We start from the raw sequence: 27,845 nt of genomic DNA, 5'->3' as shown, positions 1-27,845 counted from the left end.
AAGCAGTGGGCAGCATGTCTGAGCCCGGCAGCCCGTGTCAGCTCTCCAGAGGTCAGACCACAGCGCTTTTTGCGTTCGTACATCTCCTCATCTCCCCTCCTCCCTTTTCTTTCTCCCTCTCCGTGTGTATTTTGTCTCCTCCTCCCGTGCGTGTCTGTCTTTCCATCCCCACTCTTCTCCCTCCCCTCCCTCCGGATCGATTGCTGGCCGAGATCTCCAAAGGGCCGGGCACTTGGTGGGATCGTCCTTGTTCCTCCCGTGTTTTGCCGAGTCAAGGGTATCTCTTCGGAGGCTCGGGGAGATGCTGTTCCTGGTGATGTGATTGCATAGCAACACAGCAGCCGGGGCGGTGGAGGAGGAGAGGCAGGCGCGTGCAGCAGTGCTCAGCCCCAGCATGAATCCCTGTCACCGGGGCTCCTCTGCTGATTCACACAGACAGCCCCTCTCCCCGCTCCCGAAGCCTGGTGGCCGCTGCCCCTGCGCCTCAGACCTGGTGGACTCGGAAGGTAGGCCATGACAAAAATTTGTTTCGCGCTCAGATCCTGGCTGGGCTGGAAAAGGGGGAAAATATGGACAGATGGTTAACCTCGGGAATGCGCTCCTTGGGCGTGTGCGCGTGTGTAGATCCCATCACAGCAACACTGCCCATGCCTGTGCGGGTGAGGAAACTTGTAGAGAAGAAGAGAAGGGTGTCAGGGTGGGAGCAAGAGAGGTGGCCAAGACCATTTCCACAAGGGAGAAACTGGAGACCAGTTAGAGATGCGGATTCCCAGAGCAAACAATAGTAGCCGGCATCCCGGCTTCACCGGCTTTGGTGCTCTGCACGCTGAAGGCTTATTTACCCTGGCAGTGTTTCTGCCTGAGCTGAAGGACTGCTCTAGGCAGGGTGCATGGTGGCCTTCCAGCATCTTCTTGGGAGGGTTAGACAGCAGGACAAGGCAGGGACCCAAATATTTCTAGAGTAGTAGGCAAGGATCAGACTATAGTCCCAGCTCTGCCCTTTTCATTCATTACCTTACACAGTCCAGCCTTGCTCCTTTATGTGTCCACCCTCCCCTCCCCCAGCTTCTCCCCACTCCCTTTCACTCGTTGTTCCTCCTCCTCCCCTCTCAAGGTCTTCTCTTGCCACCACTGACTGTCCCTTTGATGCAGGCAGCCCTGACCGACTGCAGAACTGCCTGCAGGAAGCTCGGGACCTTTCTTGCTCCCCAGGGCTCAGCACTCTGCCTCCCTCTCCATGCCAGACAGGGTAGCCTGGGCTGTGGTTTGTCAAGACTTAGTGCCACAGATTATTATGGGTCCCCAGTCCAGCCTGTTCCCTTCAGTCTTCCCTCTGGCACAGCATCCCAGCTGGTGGAACTGGCAGCATTGTGTTTGTGGGGCTTCAACGCTGAGACTGGCCATGTGCAGTGACAGGGGTGTGGAGCAATTACTCCCACACTTCTAAATGCCACTCTGGGAGAAACCAGTGTTTGTTTGGATTTTGGTTTTTAGTGTCGGGGAAAAAAAGAGTCAAGTCAAATTTTTGTCAGTCCATTTTCCTTCTGCCCTAATCCAAGGTCCTCCTCACCTTCCTTCCTGCGGCTGTCACCAACCTGTCTGGACCCCTGAGAGTTATTGTTTGGTTATTCTCTGTAATGGCCTTTCCTGTCTGACCAGAGTACCCTTGTTGAGGAAGCTGTGTGAGGTCCCAGCTACCAGGTTCAGTTGTGCCAGGAGGGTTCCTGTTTTCCTGGCACTTGTGTGTAGCTCGTGTGCCTGCCGTGGCTCTGGTGCCACCTCACATCCTCCCCTGTGCTGAAAGCTGCCTTCTCTGCTGCTGTGGGAGTTGTCCAGGTAGGGCTCTGGAGATGGCACTCTGGACAGGGACTAGACTGTAGCCATGCAATTTCAAACTATCTCATTTTGCAGCACTGTGTCCGGGAACGTGGGTGCCTGGAGTGCTGGGATGGGAAGGTGTTGGAGTGGGTGCTGTGATGTGATGCTCTGTTCAGGTCCTCTTTCTCAGCTGAAGAAGCTGAGAGGGGGACCTTGTCTCTGCTGCTCACTAAAATTGGCCAGGACTGTAACTGTGAATGGGGGCTCAGGCTGGAGTGGCTCTTTGCAAAACTAAACAAAGTGAGATAGGGAAGGGATTAAATGAACAGGTTCAAACAAAAGCCCTGAGTTCTGGGGACATACAGTGAATTTCTGAATATAATCACATTTTGAGAAATGTATTCAAGGCTTCCACTTTAGCCTGCATGCCCATAATAAAAGCATAAAAAAGGAATTTTAAGTCTCATGAAGCAAGACATACTGACCAGAAAATGTTCAGTCTTAAAACCCCTCATTTTCACAGGTGTATAAAGGTGAAACTGATCTTTTCAGAATTGAGACAAAATAGTTCCATCCCATTTTCCTCTGTTGTTTCCCTTAGCACGAGAATAAGGTCACTGATACATCTCAAGTAGAGAGAGGAAATGTGATTTCATGGGGCATACAACCTGCTCATAAAATTCATGGCCTCAGAAGGCCAGAGAACCTGGTGCTTCGACTGGGAGTTTATCATAAAGACAACCCTGGGGGAAAGGTGTAATATTCAATTTAGAGAAATTGGTGCCGGTTTTATACTGAGAATGAGAAACAAAGTGCCAGGGAAGGCAGAAGCCAGTGCAGCATCACCTGAGCCATCCCCGGGCGGGGAGTGTGCTCTTCCCACTGTTGTTGATCAGTGACACAGTGTGGCAATGGGGGCTGTGCTTTTCACAGTGCAGCAAGTCTTGGTTCCTGCCTCCAACAGCAGGGAAGGGAAAGTTCAGGCGCTTAGAGGAGAAAGACAAGACTTGAGATTTTTAGTGGGTGTAAGTTGGCAGGTTTCAGGGCTACAGGAGCCAAGTTTCTGAAGAAGTGTTTTCAATTTTTATGGCTGGTGCAACCTTCTTTCAATCATTAGGCAAATTCTTGCCCCCTCCCCATCCCTTTTGTGAGGTTGCTCCTTCCCCTTTTCCTGCTCCCTTTGTCTGTCAGGTCAGTGACAATTTTTTTCACCAGTACAACAGGGCTGTTGGCTCAGAGCTGGGTCCTCTGGGTGCTCGAGTCATTATCCTTTAATCAAAGGAGGAGAAGAGATGGGAAGAATTTCTAGGAAAAGTGAGCTTTGGAGAGAGCAACTTAAAACCCAGCTGGGACTCTGAAATGATGTGTGAAAGAAATTCAGATTTCAGTCTTCCTAAATAAATTCCCGTAAGATATTTTTAAGCAGAGAGAGGGGTAGTCGGTTCTGCATGGCTGTGTTGTAGGCACACACCCACACTCACCTGGTTAGGTGGAGACATCATCATCACAGTTTCCCAGTGCAAAATGAACTGGTGAAATTTTTCAGCTTGAGATTTTGTGTGAACGTGCATGTTCTGTTGCTTGGGAAGATGGAGAGTGACTGAGCCAGCAGAAGAGATGCTGCTTCTTTATTAAGACGTGTGGCACCTGCTTATCCCTTGAATTAAAATAACTCATTTTGCCTATGAGTTAAAAGGCTAAGTGGTCATTTAGGGAAGCAGCTCATTAGATGGGACAGTCCCCACTTCACCCACCCTCAGTGATTAAGACATCTTTTGTGCCACTCGCTACCAGACACAGCAAAGATTTTATGTTACTTCTTAAGGACAGGTGATTAATCCAAGGACCCTTCATTCTAATTAATAAAGGGGACCAGGTTCTTTGGCACCTGGGATTTTTAGCCCTTGGATGATGGGGTTGAAAATGCCTGGCTATGTGAAAGACAGCTGATAGTCTTTTTCCCCTTTTGTTGTACACAGGAGCATGTAAGAACCAGGAGAATTTGGGGATTTTTTTTTTTTTTTTTTTTTTTTTTTTTTTTAGGGAGTGTGTTTGGGTATCTGTTCCTGGTTTGTAAAGAGATGGAAATTAAGGACCCACACTCTAAGAGGAAGTTGTGTTGTTTGTATGTTGGTCCCAGTGGGAGAAAGATTTCTCTTCCTCCTCTCTCACCAAACCCTGACCAGTGGGGCCTTGGGAAGTAGGTCGTCTGGGCCTTGATCTCAGGCTTAAACTATTTACTTACATGTGCAGAAAAACAACTTTTGCTGAAACAGGATGTGCTATTAGGCAGTCCAGGGAGTCCTGCTGTCTGACAGCCTGGGAATGCTCCCTTTGTTAGCATCCACACGGGAGCTGAACTCTGAAATATCCACAAGCCTCCCACCTTCCCCCTTAAAGGACACTGAGCATGCTGAGCTGAAATGTTATTATTTCTCTTGTACAGTAAGTTAAACAACAACAAAATCATTAACATTTCCAGCAGCAGGGAACATGTTTGTATTTCCATCCCCCTCATGGGATAAAGGCTGAGCTGCCTTGCCTCAAAATTTTCCCATATTTTTTTCCTTATAGGCCAAGATCTGAAGTGGAAAGTTTCCACCCAGAAAGAATGTTTTGGAGGAAATTAGCAATTCAAAGCTTAAACCTGGTGATCAAGAGACCTCTTGACTTATATGCTGTATTTGCTGCTGTTAAATGTAGTAGAGAGCCAGAAATTCAACATCTGATGTTAGACTCTACCTTCTGTGTCAGGTTCCTAATCCTGGGGTTACCTTAAGCTGCAGCGTGAATTCCCCTGATGTTTGGGAGAGTTTGGATATGGGTTTGTGTCAGGAGGATTTTAAACAAATGCAGCAAAATTGCAGAATTATACTGCAGCACATGCACCAGAGGCAGGCTGTCACCTTCCTGTGGGCTGGGATGGAGAGGAGATGCTGCAGGAGATGGGACACAGCCTCTCCAGCCAGCCAGGGTTGCTGTAAAGCACGAGGAGAACAGAGATCCCTCAGAGCAGTGAGTTGTGTGGTAGAGCTGAAACAGAACTGGCCATTCCAGCTGCCTTTGCCAGACTGCCTGTAAAGCAGGGAGTGAGGCAGGCTCTCCAGTGCTGAATTTGTAACAGGTACAGTTCCTGCAGGAAGAGAAAAAAGGCAATTATTTTGGTTTTAATACACTCTAGTGCCCAAGCATTCAATTGCTGAAATGCAGTGTCAGGATTTTGGGCTTTCTTATTTTTCAACTAAAGGATCATGGTCTCAGCTAGGCTAAATAGTGGTGGTTTGGTTACTAAAATGTTTGGAAGCCCTAACACAGCACTGTGAAACATCTAATCCTTCGTTTCTTAAGGTGGGCTGAGAGCAGAGGCAAGTGTTGGGTGCTTTTAATGTGGGAGGATGCAAAAGAGTATCATATAATGAGGCTGCACCTGATCCTTCTGAGGACCAACCTGACCACCTTTGGGTGAGGATCCTCCAGTGAGGATCAGGTGGGACACACCAGTGGAAAAGGTTTCACTCCTTGCCCTCTCCAGCAGATCAAGAGCATTTCTGCTCTCCTGGTTCCTGTAACAGCAGGGAATTTGGCAAGGGGTTGTATGAAGCTGCTGGTTTGCTTGCAGACTTGCCTCTCTGTCTGGTTGTCTCTCTCTCCCACTGAGTGTCCTCCTTTGTGCTGGCTGCTGTGCAGGTCAGTTAGTTCCACATTACTGTGGGTTCTCCACCTCTGGGCTTTTTCTTTGTTATTGCAGAGTGGCAAAGAGCAGCTGAAACATTACCATCACTGCAACTTCATTGCAATGGGCCACAGAAGAACTGAGGCCTCAGGATGGCACCTGCAATGAGATGACACAGAACCTCACTGGCAAAAGCCACGGATTTCCCAGTCGTGGGGAAGAGCTCAAAGGCATTCCTGTGTTAGGCTTTGAGGCAAAATAACTTTTCATGCCTTGAAAATTGTGTCTCTGCTATGCTGACTGTCACCCAGAGGTCATTTAGAGGAACAGAGCCCATATAGCACAAGCACTGGAGGAACTGGGTGTGGTGTTACCTGCTGGCAGAAATCACCCACTAAACCCTTGGAGTTGAATGAGGTGAATTTGCCCCAAGGGGCTGGGGGGCTTTGAAGACCCTGGGTTTTGTAATTATTAATGTGTCCTCATAATCTCCTGCCTGCACAAAGAAAGGAGCTGGGTGAGGGTGTTGTGATGCACAGCCTGTAGCGTTTATTGGTGCAAATGGGCGGGAGGGAGAGAGGACAAGACCTTGGATTGCTGGCATGTTGGAGAGCTCAGCACAAGCTGTTCTGCTGGAAAGGGAGAGAATTATGGCTGTAAAAAACTGCTAAGAGATTAAAAAAAAATCATAACAGGATAATCTGTTCTTTTAATGTGTGTAATGGAGGGGAGAGAGGCAGTGAAAGCTCAGGCAGGAAGAGTGAGGGATGTGAAAGTGTGAGAGATGGGCAGTGTGTGCCAGGGCTGGAGGGCTTTCTCCTCACCTGTCTGTCCAATGGGATTGCTGGCAGTGCAGGATGTGCTGCCTGCTCCTGCCCTGCAGGGCCAAGCAGGAGGATTCTCAGCTGCCCAACTGAGCTGGGTGTGAAGGACCCAACAGCCTTCTTCCATCAGTGTTCTGTCTGTGCCTGGAAGCCACCTCATCTCCACTTAGACATGAGGTCTGGCTGCTGGGGCAGGGGATTGTTACCTTCTAGAAGCAGGAAAGCAATCACTGAGTTAGGCAGTGGGTTGGACAGGAGGCAGCACAGCACTGTGGACCCATCACAGACAGTTTTGATCACTCTTGATTTGCTCATCTGACCATGTGCTGAGTCTGGGCTGGGTGAACACCCTGTGTGGTGTTCACAGATTTTGTATGTGAGGTCTCCATCCAGCTGGGAACATGTTGGTGCTCAGCTCCTCTCGTGGTGCTGCCACTGGTCGAAGGTAGAGTTGTGGGACTGTGCTCCAGTTGCAGGAATGTCAGATTCAGGTAAATACTGCCTTCTCTGAGCTTTATTTCTTATGGCTTTCTGTAGAGCTGAGATGATGCTGGCAGTGAGATAAATCACTATTTTAGCTTATTTTATTCAGAGTCCAAACAACAAAAACCAGCAGCATTGTGACCAGAGGTTGTATTTTCAATCTGCAGAATAGTCAAGGGGCCACTGCTAACTGGCTTTGCAGGTCATACCATTCAAAAAAACGGACATAACAAAAAAGGGAATTTTAGAACTTGTAATGAGTAAAATCTCATAAGGAGGTGTAGCTGATAGTCTGAGATGTGTGTATGAGATGCATGAGGCTGAGTGTCTAGGCAATTTGCCTTCTGAACATAAAAGAAAAAAATAATATGTTTGGAAATATTGTCTATTATGGGGATATGTCTATTATATCTAAATATAATTTGTTGTCTGGGATTAAAAACCATAGCACTGTACCACCCACTAGGGAGAAAATTAACTCTAACCCAACCAAAACTAGAAGAGAGGTAATAACAGTGAGATCCTCTCTTCCATCTTTTCTGAAACCATAGACATCTCGTGTAGTTCAAAAAACCCAACCCTTTTTAAAAATGCATAATATTCTGTGGGGCTTACTAACAGAGTATCAATACAGCAAATTGCATAATCAGGTGCAAAAAAAAAAAAAAGAGTTGGACATTTAGGTGAAATAATATTGCAACATTAGGAGAAGTATATTAAACAAAAAATTGCTTCCTTTTAGTCTCCAGCTGCCGCAAAAGCAGCGCTCCAGGCAGCTGGGAAGGGGCTCAGCTCCACGAGGAGGTGCAAGCTGACCCAGAGACTCTAATGCTGCTTTTCAGGTGCTCGTGCCCAGAGTTGCCTCCACCCCCATGAACATCAGTTCTGATGCAGCCCCTGGTGATGCAGGAATGGCTCTATGTCCTCCCACGGTGTCCTGAGTGGCACGTCCCAGGCCAGGCGCAGCACAGCAGCACTGCCCCCCCGCTGTCTCAGGTAAGAGCTGGCTCTGGGAGCCTTTCTCACGGCTGCAAGTTTCTGTGGGGCAAACCAGGGCCTCTGTTCCTGTGGCAGGGGAAGCTGTCAGCCCCAGCCTCCCAGGGGCTTGCACTTAACGGGAGCGTGAACTCTCCTTGAGCCTTCCAGCTGTGAAGTGCTGCCCAAAGTAGAGGAAGAGGGACAACCTGCAGAGCTGCATTTCAAGCTTCTTCCAAAATAAAGAGCGAGAGGCTGCTGTTAACAGCTCTTACGTATTTGGTTGGTTTTTTTCCTGGAAACTTGGAAGAATGTCAGCTTTGGCTGAAAATGCAGATTTCTAACCTTCCTGGTTGCAGAGAAGAGGCTGGAAATGAGCCCTTGGTGAATGCTGTAAGGCAGAGGAGGAGTCTGACCTCTTTCCAGTCTAGTTATCTTGAGGAACAGAGAGTGTGTTCCCACTGTTGGTTTCCCTCCTCCTTCCCCAGGGTCTCTGAGCCGACAGACCAGGCTCCTCACCGGAGGGAAGGAAGGTCTCTGGGGATCCCTGGGCAAATGGCAGGAGTGAAGAACAGAAAGGTGTGCTGGCAACTGTCTGCAGAGCTGCCTGTGCTCTGCACTGAGCTGTCATGAGCTGGTTTAGCACCTTTAGAGTGGGGAAATGCTGCCTCAGCTCTGCCAGAGCACGGCTCCCACTTCACCTGTAGCTGTTGGCCCCAGGGTACCTGTCAGCTGACTGGAGACTGATGGACAGTGCCAAAGTTTCCCTTGGGTGCTGGCAGTGTTCTTCCCAGGACAAATGAGGTCCCAGCTTTGCCTTTTCCTGTTTCATTGTGCTTCAAACATGGAAAGCAAAGGCTGATGCTGAGGCTCCTCCCAGCTGTGATGACCATCAGCCTGGCCCCATCCTGCCCCAGAGAGCCTGGATCTGAGGGAAGAAGGCAGAGCTGTCTCTGGAGAGGCTCCAGGATGCAAGAATGAGGCAGTGGGGCAGCCTCTTGGTAGCTGAGTCAGGGCTTATTGGCTCCAGGGTGGCTGTTATGGTGCTGCTGCCCAGCCAGTGCATGAGTGGTTAATAAAGAGCAAATGAAGCCCCCTCCTCTGCCTGGGAGCTGGTCTTGCATCTCTTGCGCCTGAGAGGTGGTGAGAGGAGAGAGGAGGTGCTGTGCTGGTCCCGGAGAGAGGGACAGCAGCAGTCAGATGTGCAGGCAGGGAAGGAGGGGAAGGGAGGGAGAGATACAGGGAGCTTTTCTTTCCCTCCTTGTAGGTGGAAGAGAGCATGGAAACAATTCTGGGCAGCAGGACTGTGGGGGACATAGGAAGCCAGCCCAGAGCCTTCTGGCAAAAAGAAACAATTTGCACCCAGTCCAGACTGGCAGGAACATCTGTGCTGGCACCCATCACTGTGCTGGGGCATGGGGGGGGCATCTTTGTCCTGGAGCATGTGGGGGACAAGGAGGGCATCTTTTGTTTTGTGGGATTAGGTCTCAAGAACGTGACTGTTTACCTTCTGGATAACCAAAGCTTGCTGGGACCATTTCCTGGATAAATCTCTTTCCTGGCAAATACTCCTGTGTGCTCTGCGTGTGCTCTGCGTGTGCTCCAGCATCTGAGGGTAAAGTCTCTGCTGGTTATCCCATCCCAGCCCATGCCCTTGCAGAGAGGGTTGTTCCCCGGTGCTGGCACCAGTGACTCTGCACACACCTGATTTCCCACGGGGGGGTTGCCCTATAGCAGGCAGATCTCTACCCCCTTTGTGCTTTAAGGGCAGCCACGAGGTTAAGGCAGGTTGGTGGCTGCTGGAATGCCACTGGACAAAGCTGGGATTGAGGCTGGCTGTGAGGCACTGCCGCCCCCCTGCACATTCCTGGGGGGTCAGTGCTCGGGGCATCCTGCTCTGCTGGGCATCCAGTGCTTCCCTGCTGCCCTCCTGGGTGCTGCCTGTGGCACCCGGAGGGCTGGGGGGCAATGCTGGTTCCTTTGGAGAAGCTGGGGGGCCCTGCAGCGGATCTGTGGCTGAGCACAGGTAGATGCACTTGCCAGAGCCTGCGTGAGTGTTCTGCGCCAGAAAATAAAGCTCTTCAGGGGTGGAGGGGGAATGTGGGTCCAGGCTGCTGCTGCTGCTGGGGGTCTGGGGAAAGGGTGCTTAGGGGATGTTCAGAGGGCAAGCACTGTATTGTGCTGTACTGGGCTTTGTCCTGGGGAAGCAGATGTTCAGCACCTGCACTCTGCTTTGTCACTGCCATGGGCTTATCTGCTGGGCTTGGTCTGTGAGTCACAGGCTTGGTGGGCTTTTAATTTCTTAAACAAAGCTGGAAGGACTGTGTGATCTGCACAGCTGTGTTGCAGTTGCCCTCACACCTGGGTAGAGCTGCTCCCCTCCTTTGGTATCTCCTGGGATAGAGGGGAGGGCTGGAGCATTCCCTGGCACTGCTGTGGGACTGACCTACTTCAGTGCTGTAAGGATCTGCACATGCAGAGTATTGATTTTTCTATGTGCAAGCAGCAGTTTTAGCTTGAGTGGATTATTATTCATGGCCTCAAGAATCCTGTGAACTCTGTGGGTGATGGTTTTCTCTGTTTTCTTGGTGTTCCTAGAGTGGCAGGATGGGGAGGCAGAGAACAGCCTGTTAGATGTTTTTGGATGAATCAAACTTAGCACCAGTCCTGGCAATCATTTGATTTCTCTCTGAGAACTGGTGTGGAGGGGGTATTTTTAGCTGTGCAGCCAAATTCCTTGTCTGGTGATTTTAGTTCTGCCCCTTGTTTTCCTCGGCTTGGCTGGGTCTCTCCTCTCGACACCTCTGTGAGCCCTTGGACAGGACAACTGACAAGTAGCTACACATTCCCCTTGGAAGAGCTGCTGCTTTCCCCCAGAGGCAGCTGCCCTTGTCTGGCAAAGGAGTTCCTGTTGTATGCTCTGTTTAAAAAGCGCTAACACAATTAATTATGGCTGATTAACCACCTGGGGCTGATTATCCCAAATGAACTCCAATATCGGAGTAGCATTCGATCGAAACGCTGCCGTTTCTCCGACAGAACCCATCGTTGTCTCACTTGTGGAAATGTGTCCGTGTGTTTTGCACAGGGAATGATGTTTTTTTGGAGAAAGCCCTCTCTCACTCACTGAGTCCTATGTGAGGTGCTTCTAGTCCTGCTGGTGTGTATCATCACCAGCAAGTGCAACTGTGTCTTCACTGCCACTGTGAGCAGGGATAGGGCACAGCACTCAAGGCTTAGGAGAGGATTCCACCGAGGATTTGTTGTCCAGGGATCAGCAGCCCATTTTCCCAGCTGAGTGGTGCAGTGCAAAGTGTGCTTCCTTCGAGGGGCTGGATTAGGATTTGCTATCACCTTCTCCATGGCTTTTTGGCACACCCTTCCCACTACTGCTCCCTCTGGAGAGGTGTGGAGGAGAAACGGCTTCCCAGATTTGCTGTGCAGGCAGGGAATATCCTTGAGCTTCTGTAGAGGAGCAGGTGGCAACTCCCAGTATTGGGGATGACATAAAGGAGGTTGGCAGATCCCCTTGCTCCTTAGGAACAGAAGGACCAGTCTCCTCTCAAAGCACAGAAGCCCTGTATAGCATGGGAAAAATCATCATTAGCCCTGCAGGGACTGTGACACGTAAGGACCAGTTCCGATTTAACAGCTAGCAGTGAGCTAAGCTCATTGCTGGATAACTGAGGAGAGCAGGAGATGTGCAGTAAGCCCTTCCTTCAACCTTTGCTCTTAGTTCTGCTGGAGCTGGCGCTGCATCCTTCCTCCGGGCACAACCATGGGCTTCCTGGGAGCTGCTGAGAGACCACTCAAGGAGCAGGGCAACCCCTTTGTGAGTTGAAAAATGAGTCAGGGTCAGGACAGGGTGGGGTAGGTGCCCCCAGGCAGGTGCCCAAAGCCCTGGGCAGTGATGTCTGGATGCAGCATGGTTCTGTTTCTGCCCAGGTTGAAGCCTCGCAGGATGGTGCAGGACCTTCGTGTGTAACCCCCCGGGCTCCAAGCAGTGCTGCCGGGCCCCAGGCCCCTCTGGAGATGAATCTTTGCTGGAACGAGATAAAAAAAAAATCCCACAGCCTTCGGTAAGAATCCCTGCCTGGAGCAAGCCTGGCCTTCCAGCCTTGCCTGCTGCTTGTGCTTGTCAGGAGGCTTTGGAACTTTTTCGCTTGATGAGCCACATGAATTCACAGTGACCTTGGCTCAGTTCTCCCTCCTGTCCACAGACTTCTGAATATTTCTCCTTATGCTGAAAAGCATCCCCTCTGTTTCCACCTATCCCGTCCTCTCCTCCCTCCCCTCCTTCACTTCTCCTTGCTTTCTGCTGCTCCCTCTATCCTCTGCCATCTCTGCAGCTGGTCTCTTTTTGCCCCACAGCTTTGCCTCCACACACTCTGTGCTTGTCCCTTTGCCGACAGCCCTTTGCACTTCCACTGAGGGGAACATGCCTTCCAGACTGTCAGAGGTTGCAGCTCCACAGCCAGCATGACAGAGAGCTTAACTGGGGCGTGTTAATTGTGTCCTGCCTTAATCCAAGGCTCCTGGAAGCTGCCCAGACATGTAAATGCCAACCCAAGCCCCCCGTGCAAGCCAGAGCACAGTTCTGACCCACAGGCGAACACAGAGTGACTCTGTCCTCTGCTCTGGACTCCAGAGTGAGGAACAGCTTCAGGGTTTCCTCTCCCCAGTGCCTCCATGCTTCACCCCACCTGGCAGTGTAACATCTATGCTGCCTGAGGGTCATGCACAGCCCGTGTTAAGGTGTGCTGACACTCACTGGTGGGGTCCTGGGGGTCCCCACCCCACCATGGTGCTGTGCCTCCCCTCTCCAGGGAACCTGCTCCTCTCCTGTCTGTCTGACTGCCAACTCACTGTCCTTGCTCTCCTGCCAGGGCTCGGCTGGAGGCCTTTTCTGACCACAGTGGGAAGCTGCAGGTGCCTCTCCAGGAGATCATAGACTGGCTGGGGCAGAAGGATGAGGAGCTCTCAGCACAGCTGCCCCTGCGGGGCGACGTCCTCCTGGTGCAGCAGGAGAAGGAGACACACGCGGTACATCCCCTTGCACCTCCCCTGCCACTGTTCTCTGCTGGGATGAGATGAGGGTGACTGGAGGGAATTGCCTCTCACTGGCCTCTGCTTTTGGGATCCTGGGGCTTGAGAAAGCTGGTTGGTCTAAGGGCAACCCGGTGGTTGGGACGTGAGTGATTCCTGCAGTAACACATTTTCGTCATACCTGAAACTGGGGTAAACCCAGACAGATCAGATTTTCCTGCTCCCCTGATCAGAGAATTTTCTTCTCCCTGCCAGTGGCTGTTGGATTACAGTTGTTTTTACCTTGAAAACAGAAATGAACTGTTTATTGTTGCTACCCCTCATCCCTGCTGGAGCCACTTCCCTGGTGCTCAAACAGCCCATCCAGCAGACAGCACTGGTGTGGGAACTGCAGTTGGAGGGGAGGAGAGGACATCTTAAACCAGTGTGCCTCTGAAGTCTTCCTTGGTAGATGTGCTGCTTTGAGGCATCCTGCTGTTCCTCTCCTTGCTCCTGCAGCAGCTAGACCTGTTGCTGAACAGCTGCTGGAAGGACTGTTTGCGTGGCCATGCTCTCACTGTGTGAGTGAGGAGTGTCTCCAGTAGTGCCTGTGAAAGCACCATAAATAAAGCAGTTCCCCTTTTGCAGCCCTGGCTCAACACACCCTTCTGGGCTGGCTGTTCTGCCTCCCCACTCCAGCAAAGCTGCAGGCCAAACCTCTGCAGGGGCCACCTTCTGGTAGGGGGTCATTCCTTCCCTGAACAGCAAAAATACTTCTCATAATGTTAACTTCTGTGTCTCCAGTGTGATTTGGGCCCTGGGGTGAATAAATAACTGCTGCTTTTGGCAAGGGGGCAGCAGGGCACAATTTTCTGTCTCAGCCTGCTGTCTCATCTCTGTGCTCTGCTCTCCAGGCATTCATGGAAGAAGTGAAGTCTCGGGGACCATACATTTACTCTGTCCTGGAGTCAGCACAGGCTTTCCTTTCCCAGCATCCATTTGAGGAATTAGAAGAACCAACTTTGGAAAGCAAAGGTCTGTGGAGCTCCCCCTTCCTCATTCTCTCATAGCACAGCTCCTCCCAGGCTGGCATGGAAAGAGTGGAGTGCAGGTGGTTGGCACAAGGAGGCACATCAGTGCTCTGCCTCACACCACCGTGCCTCAGGCTGCTCCCAGTCCTTTGGCTGAAGGTCAGAGTGGCACAGGGCACTGTCACTGTCCCTGGTGAAGGCAGAAGCTCGTTAGACAGCATCAGATGTGCTCTGGGGCAGGGTTTTAAAGGGCAGCAGGGCTTCTCCCTGTGAGGAGCAGTGGGCACGAGTCTGTGGGCAGGCTGGATGCCTAGGGGAGCTAGTGCAGAGATGATACTATTATTATTTGTTTTCCCTCCCTCTTTCCAGTTTTCCCTGGATTTTTTAATCTTCCATTTCCCTGTCCTCCCTCCATCTCTTGCCCCGCTCTGCTCTGGGCTGGGGTCTCATTTTCGCTCTCTGTTCCCCTTCTGCTTTGCCCTCACAGATGTCTCTCCCCGGCACCGGATCCAGAACATCAGCCGCTTTGTCTGGAAGCAGGCGAACGTGGCCAGTGAGCTGTGGGAGAAGCTCACGGCCCGCTGTGTGGACCAGCACCGCCACATCGAGCGAACGCTGGAGCAGCTGATCGAGATTAAAGGGGCCATGGAGGAGCTCAGCACGACCCTGGACCAGGCTGAAAGCGTGCGTGAAACCTGGGAGCCCATTGGGGACCTCTTCATTGACTCCCTGCCAGAGCACATCCAGTCAACCAAGGTACTTTAGGCTCTGAGAAGGCTCCAGCCTTGGCCCCAGAAGTGAGAAATGCTGCTTCCCAGGAGGACAGTGCTGCCCTCCTGGACTGCTCCGTCCAATGCAGCCTCGTTACCTGGGATCTCAGGGGCCAAATCCTCCCTCCCACAGCCCCCTCACTTTGCGAGGGTATTTTTGGCCCACAGTGTCCTGAGCAACTGGCTGTGCTGAGTACCTTGTCATGGCCTTACACAGGTACAGTGGCTCAGCACAGATGATTCATTGTCCCCATCCCACTTCTCGGGAGATTTGAGTAATCTGCAGCCTGGTTGTTTTGGTCTGTGTGTTTTTTTCCCTTGCTAAGGTATCCTGTGGGAGGGTTACTCAGCAGTGGCTTGGCAGCCACTGGCCCACCCTGAGCTTGTAGCAGAGGAATTAGATCCAAGTTGTGACCACTCACTTGCTTCTTCTCCTTCTTCCCCTGCTCTGTGCCTGTTTCCCTGGGCATGGGATTCCAGCTGTTCAAAGAGGAGCTCTCCCCTATGAAGGATGGGGTGAAAGTGGTCAATGATCTTGCACACCAGCTTGCCATCTCAGATGTCCACCTGTGCATGGAGAATTCCCGTACCCTGGAGCAGATCAACACGCGCTGGAAACAGCTGCAGGTGGGAAGGAGTCAGCACCAAGCACTGCAAGTAAACCATGGGCGGGAGGATGGTGGGGAAGGGTCGCCACTGCTGAGCTCCAAGGATGATAAAGCAAGGCTTGGCATAGAAGGGATGTTACAGCTGGTGTTCCTAGTGGATGAGAGATCAGTTCAGTGTGAGGAAAGTAGCTGGTAAATCTGTAGAGGTCTTGATCAGGAAAAGGCAATGGGAGGAACAAAAAATGCTGAGGAGAATCAGGGTCTGATGGGTGGAGGGAGTTGGGAAGTGTCAGTACCAGCTGTGGCTGCTTGGATGTCTGTGAAACTGGATACAGGTGATGTGTACACGCACATGAAGACGTACCCTGTGCTGCCTCACCCTGGGGGAGGAGGTGTAGAGGGCTCAGCAGACTGGGGGATGCAAAACCCAATTAGGAGAGGAAGGAAGAGGACCTGTGTGCTGGGGCATGTCTGAGTCCACCCATAAGCTTTCCTGAATGGGTCTTCAGGAGCTGCCTGATGGATTGCCATTGAATTATTCTGTCCACTTCTCCAGGCCTCCATAAACGAACGTCTGAAGCAGCTCCAAGATGCCCACCGGGACTTCGGACCAGGCTCCCAGCACTTCCTGTCCTGTACGTGAGCGGGTCCTCCTGGCTTCCTGCCTTGAGGCTGCCTCTGCACAGTGGTGTGGGCTGTGGTACAGGAGAACTGGGTGCAAAGTCCTGTTCCTGGGCCCAGGGCCACATACACGGCTGCAAAATGGCCCAGGCCGGTGCCTGATACACAGGAACCAAAGCAGGAGGCATCTCCCAATGTTAGCACTGTGCTACCTCACCCGGTGGGATCAAGGGTGTGACGTGAGCACAGAGCTGTGACACTCACAGCAGCATCTCCCAGGTGATACTGGGGCTGTGTCAACCTCAGAGACTGGGTGGCCAAGACAACAGATGGCAGAAAAAGGCAGTCATCATATCCCGTGTTAGTCATTTGGAGGCTAAAAATGTGCGTGTTAAGGTGGTTTTCATTCATGTGGTGAGGCAGAGAGATGCTGTTTCTACAGAGCAGAGCTGCTGGCTGGCAGACCTGCCAAGGATGGGCAGCAGGTTGTGCTCCAGAGCCTGTCCTTGGAAAGGTTGAGCCCTGCAGGGTCTCCAGATGTCGGTGGGATTTGTTGGCCTGTGTTTCTCTGCAGACCACATACTCCTATCTGAAAGAAGGAATGACTTTTCCAGTTGCAGGGATTGATAAACTGCCTATGAAAAGGGAAAATATAACCGAGGGCCATAAAAGGGCTTCCATCCTCTAGATAACAAACACAGGATGGGACATAACTGTTATGGGATGTGTCCTTATCTTCCCAAGATACTGCAGCTGACACACAGAGTGGGAGTAATGGAAACAGCTGATGCTTTGGGTGCCTGAGCCTGGCCACGACAAGTAGTGCTGTGTGCGTGCACCCAAATCCCACCTGCTATGAGCTCTGCCCACTGGTGTCCACAGTGTTGCCTCAGGCATCATCAAAAGCATCAGGAAGTGTCTGTTCCTGAGTTATGAGCTCAGCCAGATAGAGAGCCCCTGTCTCAAGAGACAAGATGTCTCTAACAAGACCAGCAGTCTTGTGTTTCCTATGAGCAGCATCCCCTTGCCTGCACCAACACCCCCAGTTGGTGATTTGGGAAGGCAGAGCCTCTTCAGAGGCACCCACCTGTTGGCACAGTCCTACTGGGCTGACATCAGAAACAGCTTGGAGGAGTGTTTGGTGTTGATCTGACACGTCTCTCTCCCTGCAGCCTCTGTCCAAGTCCCCTGGGAACGAGCCATTTCCCCCAACAAAGTGCCATACTACATCAAGTGAGTGTGCTCCCAGTCACAGCCTTCTCTGGTCTGGTGGGAACAGGAATTGGGGACCAGTTAGGGGTGGGGCGCAGTGAGAAGAATGATTTAAGCACTGACAACCAGTGAGATGTGTTGCCCCCAGCCTGGCAGAGCCTGGCTTTCCCTGTTTACAGAGGTTCCCAGATGAGAGGGAACACTGTCTGGAAAGGGAGGGAGCTGGTAGCAAGTGAAGGCATCCTTCTGTGGGCATCTTCCATGCTGCTGTCCTGGGGAATGTGCTCAGAGGGGTGCAACAGCCCCAGTTTCCACTCCCAGCACCAGCCAGGTCATTTCATAATCTCTCATGGCAGCTGCTTGAGTGCCAGCTTGACTCTTGATTTCCATCTGTTTCTCTTCCAGCCACCAGGCCCAGACGACATGCTGGGACCACCCAAAGATGACAGAGTTGTACCAGACGCTGGGTAAGGAGGCTGTCACACAACCACTCAAGTAGTATCCACCTTTTTGCAGCATGGGGTGCATGTGAGATCCCCCCAGGCTGCCCACCCACCTCTGGCACAGGGTCCCCAAAAGCAAAGTGACTCCCTGCCAGACTCTGCTCCTCATCCTCCTGCACGTAGTCTGCTTCTGCTGGTGGGGCTGGTGCCTGGGAACTGTAACTGCTGCTTCCTGCCCTGGAGATAAGGATGTTGCACCGTGGTTTCATTCTCCTTTTCCTGTGTTATTGCAGCGGATTTGAACAACATCAAGTTCTCGGCGTATCGGACGGCCATGAAACTACGGCGGGTGCAAAAGGCCCTTCGATGTGAGTGTGGGAAGGGTTTCCTCCTGCTGCCTCTCCCCCTGTGGAGGCATTAAACTAACACAAGCTTTTATCAGCACATCAAAGGCAGGAGGCACCAGGGGGCAGGGAGCTGAGTCGAGAAACCAGGAAGAGCAGCCCATGGCTGGAAAGCCGAGCAAATTCACCAGTCTGTGTCAGTGCCTTTCTTTACAGGCTTAGGGTGGAAATATGTCAGAGGTAGGTGTTAGTCCAAGGGATTTGAGTACAAAGTGGTCCAGCTCAGATTTACAAAGCTGTGGGATCACACAGGGGCTCACCAAGTAGCTCAGATCGAGCACAGAGAAGTCATGGATGTACCAGAGAGCAGAAACCAACCACACTGGTAGGGGCAGAGAGGGCTTCACTGCTTGAAGAGGAGGAAGGGAGCCAATAAACTTGAAGTCTACGCTGTTGGTAAAAGCTGGGGGATTAATAGCCAGGTGAATATAATGCCATAGGAGCTCAACACAATGCCCAGCTCTCCCAGAGGGAGGTGCTCCTCGGAAACTGCTGAGGAGTTTCCGGGGGAGTTGGCAAACAGGCAGAGGGGAATCTGATAGATGCAGCATCCTTGGCTGCTTAGAGCTTTTGACAGGGCCTCTCACCTAAGTCTCTGTCAAAATTACCCAGCAGCAAGATGAGGGGGTTTTTCCTGAATTAATTGTTCCTGACAGGGAAGAGGTACAGTGGGGTCCCGTGCTCCTTGACATCTTGGGAAAGGCCTGGAAGAAGGCAAAGAGTGAGGGTGAGAGGAGGTTGGATTCCCAAGGGAGTTGAACCCTGGCTGTGGAGTATTTTCCTGACGTTGTGGTGAGCAGGCTGTGCCGTATCTGGGGACATTTGGGGCTGGTGTAGCACAAATGGAGCAAAGCAGCAGTTGTCTTTTGCCATCCTGTAAAGGTGTCCATGCAGCAGCAGCTACAGAAACACAGGGTGTGGTCAGAAAAAGGGCAAAGAACAAAGCAGAGCTCTTCCACATGCTACTTGGGCATCTTTGGTTGTGCATCTTTTGCATCTTACGTGCTGTGTTGGCTCCTCCTCTCCAGCCCAGAAATGACTTGAATAAATGCTCCTTATTCAAGACACACCTGAGAAAAGGGCAAGGAAGTTGTCAAGACAGCTTCCCCATGGCAAGGAGTTTGGTGGAGTGGCCATGTAGGAAAGAGGCAGTGGGGGACAGATCAGAGCCATGTGCAGTTGTGGGCAGTGTGGACATGAGGATGAGCAGGAGCAATTCTCACTGGTATGTGGACTGGGGGTACCCAGAACTGCAAGTCTAGCAGTTTTGACAGAAGAAGGGAGGATTTTTCCACAGAATGAAGTCAGAGTGTGGCAATGGGCTCTGAGATCATAAGTGGTCTCGGAAATGGAAAGACTTTCTGGAAAGAAAGATTACTGGCTGCTAAACGCAGTAGCACATACAACCTGCAGCCACAGAGATCTGAAAGCAGGTCAGTCAGGGTAGCTCATGCTGTCCTAGCCCTGTTTTGGGTTTGTGCCTTAACTCCTACACCCTGTCAGAGCTGGAGACAGGACTGATCCACCCCTGGGCAGCTGCTGGTAGGGTCTGTGAAGCTCTGTGCCCCCTCACCTCCCTACACCAGCTCCACAGGGACATGGCACGTGCTGAGAGCTTGGCTCTGGGTGCACAGGGCTCTGCACAGAGCCTTCCATGGGTGGACACATCAATGAGGAAGGAAGGTCACAGAGAATGGTGGCTCAAGGTGGAGATGTAGTATTTTGGGAGAGGTTTACAAACAGAAGAGAAATTCTAGGAGCTGTGCCCATCCTGCCAGCATCTTTCCCGCTGCTGTGGGACTCACACTGCCCCAGGTCAGGGCAGGGCTGCACCTCTCCCCTCTTGGTTCTCACCTGCCCCGTTTTCCCCTCTTTCCCTCTGCCTGTGCTTTCTGTGCAGTGGACATGGTGACCCTGGCCACAGCCTTGGAAATCTTCAACGAGCACGACCTGCAGCCCAGCGACCGGGCGATGGACGTGGTGGAGGTGATCCACTGCCTGACCGCCCTCTACGAGCGGCTGGAGGAGGAGCGGGGCATCCTGGTGAACGTGCCCCTCTGCGTGGACATGAGCCTCAACTGGCTGCTGAACGTCTTTGACAGGTACAGCTCCCCCAGGGCCCCCCTGAGCTGTGGGGCTGCCACGCTTGGAAGGAGACCTCTGTGCTGCTCCTCTGGCTGGGAGTGCTGCCAAAAACGCTCTGGCTGTTAGTGAGGGGGCTGCCTGGTGTGTGCTTGCCTTGCTGACCCCCCTGAAAAAAAAAAAACAAACCCAACCTCCAAAGCATTTTCAAACCTGTGCAATATCTCTCCTTGCAGTGGCCGCAGCGGGAAGATGAGGGCTCTCTCCTTCAAGACAGGCATTGCGTGTCTGTGTGGGACAGAGGTCAAGGAGAAGTTTCAGTGTGAGTCTCTTGTCTCCCTACCCCAGAAAACGGTGTGGAGTAACCTGGGAAACCAGGAGTGCTTCTGTTTTCTGGTTAAGACCTTCTTTGCCCAGGAAGAGAAAAGAAACATCTTTCCTGCAGTGACTAAGCTGCTTGCATCGCCACCTCTCCCTCCCTCCCTGGGCCTACGCCACCTAAATTAGGAGGAGGTTTTTTTGCAAACTGACTAGTGCTGCAGTGTTCTTGCTTGCATGGCACTGTAAGGAACAGAGCAGAAAAGACACACAGGCAACAGTTATCCAATACTTCCCAGAAGGGGAAAAACCCGGGGATGCATGTTGGGGAAGTGGGTTTCAGACGAATCAAAGGGAGCTGCTCTCCTCGCTGCATTTTAGCCCTGGTACTCTGCCATGGAATATTGTGGAGGAGGTGGCATAGGAAGCACCAAGGGATTAAATAAAGGGATTGGGTCAATTCATAGTGTACAGGCTACTGTGGCTGTTAAAGAAATGAGGTGTGTAACCTCTGTACCAAGAAGATGCTAAACCCCTGGTTATTGAGAGCTGGAAGGATAAGGGTAAAGGTTATTTTCTCTTATTTGAGCTGTCTGCTGGAGATGGTCAGTGGGGCCCCTGGTGTGACCCACCACTGCTCCCCATACCTGTCTCCTGCCCAGGGTGTGGGATCAGCTGGATATCAGCCAGGCTGTGTCTCTCCTGCCCGCAGATCTCTTCAGCCAAGTGGCCAACGCTGGGGGACTGTGTGACCAGCGGCACCTCGGTGTCCTGCTCCACGAGGCCATCCAGGTCCCACGGCAGCTCGGGGAGGTGGCAGCGTTCGGGGGCAGCAACGTGGAGCCCAGCATCCGCAGCTGCTTCCGCTTCGTGAGTGCAGGGCCACAGCCATGGCCACGCCGTCCCTCCGCAGCAACCGTGCTGGGGACAGGCTCACAGGGGTGCAGAGGGACCTGCATCCCCCACGGCTGGGTCCTGGCTCTGAGCAGCCCCTTCCTCTGCCTTCCCCAGAGCAACGGGAAGCCTGCCATCGAGGCGTCCCAGTTCCTGGAGTGGGCCAACCTGGAGCCGCAGTCCATGGTGTGGCTGGCTGTGCTGCACCGGGTCACCATGGCCGAGCAGGTGAAGCACCAGACCAAGTGCTCTGTCTGCCGGCAGTGCCCCATCAAGGGCTTCAGGTAGGGTTGTGATACGGGACCTGGGCCCCCAAGGGGAGGGCATGGTGTCCTGCAGGAGTGAGCTGAGTTTGTTCTGTGCTGTTGGGGGAACCTACAGCTCTGCAGCCAGCAGTGTTTTGGGCAGGGCAGACCCGTGGTCAGCTAAGGGGAAAGAGCAGGATGCTTTTCTGGGACTTCAGCCATCAGCACTGTGGGTCACTGGGATGTGAGAGCAACACAGGCCACCTCTGTACCCTCCTGCTGACCTCTTCTTGGGCTTCAAACTTGCCTGTTTTTACTGACTTCCACTGCCTCCCTATGACCTCTTGGCCTCTCCAGGTATCGGAGCCTGAAGCAGTTCAATGTGGATATCTGCCAGACTTGCTTCCTCACCGGCAGAGCCAGCAAGGGCAACAAGCTGCACTACCCCATCATGGAGTACTACACCCCGGTATGGAGCTGGGCAGGGCTGGCAGTCCTGGCTCAGAGCAGGTCTGCACTGGCAGCAGCAACCTTGTGATGTTTAGGCTGGTACAACACAAGAAGTGAATCCCTTGTATAGTTTTTTATCCCTCTGCATGCTGAGAGTTGCCTGTGTCCCTGTTATTCTGGGGCTCATGGTGAGAGGGATGCACAGCACCAACCAGTGCCCAGCTTGGCTTGTGCCAGACCCCATGTAAGCCTGACAGATCTTCCTTCCATGTGCCCTTAGTGCCTCTTCCTCTGTGGAGCTTGTCCCCAGTCTGAGGGGACTTCTCTACTGTAAGAGCTGACCTGTGCTGCCCCACTTTTCATTAAGCAGCACTTTTGTAATGTTTGTGTCTCTGCAGACCACGTCCAGTGAGAACATGAGAGACTTTGCCACAACGCTGAAGAACAAGTTTCGGTCCAAGCAGTACTTCAGCAAGCACCCACAGAGGGGTTACCTGCCTGTCCAGTCTGTCCTCGAGGCTGATTTCTCTGAGACGTGAGTTGGCTGTGCCCTGGGCTGTGTCTTTTGACCCAGCCTGACAGGTGGGCTCCATGGATGGAAGGAGCATTTCAGCTGCGAGACAGAGCTCCCATGGGCGGGCTGGAGGGGGCACTTGTTCCGGGGGTGATACAGCACCTAGTTCTTGAAGGAACAGAGATATCAGTCTCCCTCTCCAGCCTGTCCCTGGCTCTTCTCAGCCCAGTTGAGATCAGGGCAGCCTCTCCAAAGCATTGCTGACCAGTGTGCCTCTCTTCCAGACCAGCCTCCTCCCCGATGCTGCCACACGCCGACACACACTCCCGGATCGAGCACTTTGCCAGCAGGTACCACCACTGGGCACTGCTGTCACACCAGGGCATGGAGCATGACTTCCATGGGTGTGGAGGGGTTTGGGGGCAGATGTATGGTGAGCTCTTGCTGCTTGCAGCCCCTTCCACCCTTCCCAGCATGCTGCACCTCAGGCAGGGCCAGGCAAACCTGGTAGTAAAGACCATGCACCTGACATATCTCAACCTTTTCCTCTTTCCTCTAGGCTTGCAGAGATGGAAAGCCAGAACTGTTCCTTCTTCAATGATAGCCTGTCCCCTGATGACAGCCTGTGAGTTCTGCCTCCTTTCCCCTCTCACCTCCTGATGAGTCAGAGCTCCTATGGTTCCATCCATGCTTAGCCAGGGCACAGAAATGCTTTCCTTCCCAGTCCCTTTGAGTGAGAGGCTCTTGGGCACCCCCAGCTAGCCAGGGATGCTGAGCCACTTCTGAGCTCTAGGCCTGGAGCAACCAGAATGAGCTCCCCCACATGAAACCACCTCCCTGCAGGCTGTCCTTCCCCGGGGGCACACAAATCCCATCAGACTGATGTTCTTCACTAAGCTCTTTCTCCCCTTGCTGCAACAGGGATGAGGACCAGTATCTGCTACGCCATTCCAGCCCCATCACTGACAGAGAACCTGGGGGCAGCCAGCAGGTTCCAGGAAGCCTCAAGATGGATGACAAGGGAGAGCTGGAGCGAATCCTGGCCCACTTAGAGGATGAAAACAGGTAGAGGCACAGGCAACTCTGAAAGTGGGGCTTATAGCCTAAGGAGGGGAAGCTGAGTGGAGCAAGGGAATAGCTGCTGGATCTGTAGGTGGGGATTGGAGATGTTGAGTGGGCTGGTTTGGAGGGTGTCCAGGCTAACACATAGGAGCGCTCAGTGAGGGTGTGCACTACAAGGAAGGGAAATAACTCTGTTCCCCAAAATGTTCCTTCCCACATCCCCAGAAGCTGTTCCCTTCCTGAACCACAAACTGGTTGAGTTGAGCTCAGGGCACTCTGTATTTCATGTCCCTGAGCCCCTTGAGAACAGTGGTGGTGCTGCTGCTCTGGACCACATGAGGTGAGGTTCTAGGCAGGGCAGATCAGCTCAAGAGGAGATGATGCTTTCCCTGCCCTTGTTTTCAACCTCTTGGGAAGCATTTGCATATGTGTTTGTGAACTCCCCGAGTGGGGCAGAGCCACAGACAGGCTGCCCTGCAGAGGAGCATCCTGATCCTCAAGCTTCGCAAGCGGCAAAGGTTTGTCTCTGAGTCGTGGGCCATCCCCCGTGTGCAGCTGCCGGGTGTTTCCAGCACTCCCTGGGAAGGAACGTGGTGATGCTGACAGGGATTGTCTTACAGAATCCTCCAGGGAGAGCTGAGGCGTTTGAAGTGGCAGCATGATGAGGCAGTGGAGTCTCCAACCTTGGCTACAGGCTCCCCTGAATCAGTGCAAGACCCACACAACGACGAGCTCCTGGCGGAAGCGCGAATCCTCCGGCAGCACAAGAGCCGCCTGGAGACCCGCATGCAGATCCTGGAGGACCACAACAAGCAGCTGGAGTCCCAGCTGCACAGGCTGAGGGAGCTGCTGCTGCAGGTGTGCTCAGAGCAAGGATCTGGGACCTTGGGGCAGGCTTTGCCATATCAGAGCTGTGACAATGGCAGAAAGGGATGGTCACAATTGGGGGAAGAAAAGGACAGGGGACTATAACAACCTCCTTTCTCACTCCAGCCTCCAGCAGAGTCAGATGGCAATGGCTCAGCAGCATCCTCCTTGGCTTCGTCTCCACATCAGTCTGAGGGCAGCCAGGCAAAGGAGAAAGAGCACAACACCCCTGACACCGAAGCTGCAGGTGAGGATTGGGTTTGGGCTGAGCTCCTGGCCCTGTTCCCTTGGTCCAATGCTGGGGGACGCTGCTTGCACCCTACCAGAGTGCTGGCAGTGAGGTGGCTGTCCAGAGAGCCTGCTTACACCCTCCTGCCCTCTTTTCCACTGCAGATGAGGTGGAAGCCAAAACCCAGGAAGTCAGCATGTGCCTGGAAGACATAATGGAGAAGCTGCGGAGCGCCTTCCCCAACTCTCGAGGTACTTGAGTGAAATCCTCCTCTCTCGCTTCTTGCTGCTCCCTCAGATGAGGTTTTCCCCACAGAGCCCTGCCCCGATCCCAGCTTCCCTGCGACAGCTGATGACCCCCAGTGCTTACAGCCAAGAGCTCTGCTGCTGCAGCGCTGCTGGGACTGGTGCGTGGCCTGGGAGCAGAGAGGAGGAGGAGGAGGAGGAGGTTTCACACCTGCAAGGAGAGGCCATCAGAGCTGCCAAGAGTATGGACCAACTAGATGCCCCCAGATGAGGTGTAAGGCAGTCTCCTGCCCTGCTGAAAACCCTGCACCCTGCGGGGCTCCCCACCGTGAAGATGGACAGACCTGCCAGGATCCAGCCTGTAGTGACCACTTTGAGCCACCTCCTGGCTTCCTCCCTGCCCAGACCCCTCCAGGAGAGGTTGAGGCCCCAATTACCTGGTGAGATGGAAGTGATGATGCAAGCTCTCCTGACTGCTCATGGACAGCTGTTCCCAGCAGGGATGGAGACTGGGGGATGTGTGTGTGGAAGGCACTCCACTCACCCAGTGGGTTTGGGTGTTGGTCATTCTGCTCGTTCCCTCTTGTGCTCCAGTGCAGGAGCAGCGCTTGGTCTTTCACCTGGGGGAGACAGCTTGGTGCCAGCACTAACACGAGGTGGTGGTCTGCCCGTGCAGACTCTTGCCCTCTTCCTGCCATCCCCGAGCAGGATCCTGCTGGCTCTGCAGCAGCCTCCTTTAAGCAGGTGGCTCTGGGTCCTATTTTCCTGACCTGTCTATTTCTCTTTCAGGTATGACCTCCCTTATCTAACACCTCCTGTGAGCCAGAGGCTTTTCCTAACCAGCTACCTGGCTGCTTTCCTCCCCCTCCTCTCCCTGCCATGCTCCCTGTGCTGCAGCAGGCCTTGCACAGACTCCCTCCGAGCAGGTTGTGCAGGATGCTTGCCAGCTCCAGAAGATCTCAGGGGAACATAGGCCATGCAGGAGTGGGACTGTGGGCTTCCCAGGAGGCTGGCTTGGTCACTTGGCCACAGTGTCCGAGCCTGAGTGGAGTGGTTTGGAAGAAAGAACTGAAGCCATGAAAACTGCCTGTCTCCCCTGGCACCCAGGGGTTGCTGCCTTTGCCTGCAGCACTGAGGGGGATGCAGAAACTCAGTCTCCCACTCTTCATTTTTGCCCAGAAGCCTCTGGGTTTATGGGCACCAAAACACTCCTGGAGCCACCCAGTTTTTAAAGTAACTCTTTATAACAGCATCCAGCTGCCAGCCTTATGGTTCAAGCTCTGCCACCCAAGGCTCTGCAGCCAGCCAGGCACGTACCACCTGGAGAGAGTCTGTGAGGTTTATGGAGTAGGGATGAGTCCATGTTAGAGCTTCAGCCCAGCTAGTAGCCTTATATTGAGAGGGTCTTTATAACAGAGCCTTACTGTTTAATGTGCATATATTTCTATATATTATTTATATATTCTGTACTTAAACACTCTCATGGACTCACTCCATTAAATTCTAATACTGGAAATGTAGCTGCCCTTCACTTTCAGACCAGCCCAACTTCTGCTCCCCTGGGAACCAGCACCTTCCCTGTTGCTGGTGTTGCAGCAGGGCTGCTGCGAGGGGAGCTCTCGGAGGGCTGGACCTGCAGCAGGCTCTCCATCCCACCTGCTTTCCTGGGGATCTGTGCCTTTGCCGTGGCACAGAGAGCCTGTCCTGCACAGACCCAGCTCCATCCCTGGGGAGCCTCAGCTCCCGCAGGAAGGGGTTTCTCCAACCATACTCCAGCCCTGGGGTTGGTCTGATGCAGGTGCACAGCAGGACAGGTAGGGCACCTCCTTTCTGCCCCCAGGGAGCAGCTGCCTGGCTGCTGTCCCTGCCTTTGAGCTGAGCTGGGGGGCTGAAGGCCCCTGTTGGAAGCAGGTGAGTCCTGTGGGTCAGTGGAGGGGGGCTATTGTGCAGGCTGGCAGGGCAGCTCGGGGGTGGGGGTGGCTCCTGGTCCCAAAAGCTCCCTCAGACTGGCTGTCTGGCTGTGTTATGTCGAGAAAGAGGCAGAGTCAGGTGCTGTGGGGTGACTGAGAATGGGGGCTGAGGTGGCTCCGGTGCTCTGGTGCCAGGACAGAGACAGGGCTGTTGTTGCTGGCTGGGATGGGATGCAGTGGTGAGCTGTTTTCAGGGAAGCTGGGACCAGGGCAGTGTGCTCAGGCCCAGGGCTGTGCAGTTGGCTTCAGTGTGCTGGCAGAGATGAGAACAGTGCCCACACCAGGGGTGAGGTGGTGTGAGCCTTTATGCCCATGTGTTCAGCGTGTTGTGTACAGTGTCTGCTGGCAGTGGCGTGGGTTGCTGTCCTCGCTGTCCCTTCTCACAGCTTGGTGAGCAGCAGGAGGGCAGTAGCAGTGGTGTTGGTGTTAGGCTGGCTTTGGGCATGCTGTGTGTCAGCATGGTGAGAGGGACCACAGGCCAGCCCCTGAGACCTGGCTGGACCCCTCTGTTATCCCAATAGCAGTGTGGGGAGGAGAGAGGTTTGGCCCGAGGATGAGGAGAGAAGTATCCAGCCTGGGGGGAGCTGGAGAAGAAAAAAGGGGGCAGAGCTGCATGTCCCAGTGCCAGGTGTGGGGAGCAGAGGTGATCAGGTTGGACACTTGGGCTGTGTCTGGGAGCTGGGATATGGGATGGGAGCAGGCTGGCTAATGCTCTGGTAACCATGTACTGTGGTGCTGCTGTCCTCACTGCTTTGTGCCATCTCTGCTCTGGAAAGAGAATAAATTTGTATTTATACTGAGACCTGGATGAGTGCTCTGGCCTCTTCTATCCATGCATCTCCTCTGAGTCAGCTCCCATTGCTGTGCCACCCTGGCACAGCTCCTGCAGGGCTGCTGGGACACAGCCTGCACTGTCACCCTGGCTGTCAACACCACTTGAGGCAGAAAAGAAGCTGAGAGTAGGGCTCCAGGTTCCCCAGACACAGGTGTGTCCCCCAACCACCCTCTTGGTCCTCTCCCAGCAAGGTCTGTCCAGAGACATGTGGCAGCCTGGGGGCTGGGACAGGGCCTGTGTGGGGACA

At 53.2% G+C, this 27,845-nt stretch overlaps 1 protein-coding gene across 2 annotated transcripts; it reads left to right on the top strand.

The window, feature by feature from the left end:
• Positions 1–27,565, top strand: DRP2 (dystrophin related protein 2). Of its 2 annotated transcripts, XM_029959152.1 has the most exons (23): positions 7,687–7,794; positions 11,719–11,852; positions 12,660–12,816; positions 13,713–13,833; positions 14,317–14,585; positions 15,080–15,226; positions 15,764–15,842; positions 17,001–17,061; positions 17,446–17,507; positions 17,777–17,851; positions 19,788–19,989; positions 20,206–20,291; positions 21,000–21,157; positions 21,299–21,465; positions 21,784–21,895; positions 22,275–22,411; positions 22,675–22,740; positions 22,950–23,015; positions 23,312–23,455; positions 24,073–24,310; positions 24,446–24,566; positions 24,713–24,799; positions 25,583–27,565. In XM_029959152.1, the coding sequence occupies exons 1-23, from the start codon at positions 7,687–7,689 to the stop codon at positions 25,600–25,602; spliced, it is 2,817 nt and encodes a 938-aa protein (XP_029815012.1). In that variant the 3' UTR covers positions 25,603–27,565. The 2 variants fall into 2 exon arrangements, with proteins under 2 accessions (XP_029815013.1, XP_029815012.1); XM_029959153.1 differs by lacking the exons at positions 22,675–22,740; positions 22,950–23,015; positions 23,312–23,455; ... (2 more) ...; positions 24,713–24,799; positions 25,583–27,565 and adding an exon at positions 1–506 and having other exon boundaries at positions 7,641–7,794; positions 22,275–22,415.
• The last annotated feature ends 280 nt before the right edge of the window (positions 27,566–27,845 follow it).

This window comes from Manacus vitellinus, unplaced genomic scaffold, assembly GCF_001715985.3.
Source record: "Manacus vitellinus isolate BGI_N305 unplaced genomic scaffold, ASM171598v3 scaffold_19_pilon, whole genome shotgun sequence".
Classification (NCBI taxonomy): domain Eukaryota; kingdom Metazoa; phylum Chordata; class Aves; order Passeriformes; family Pipridae; genus Manacus; species Manacus vitellinus.
The sequence above is the reverse complement of the archived record's forward strand: the minus strand, read 5'-3'. Positions and strand labels throughout refer to the sequence as shown.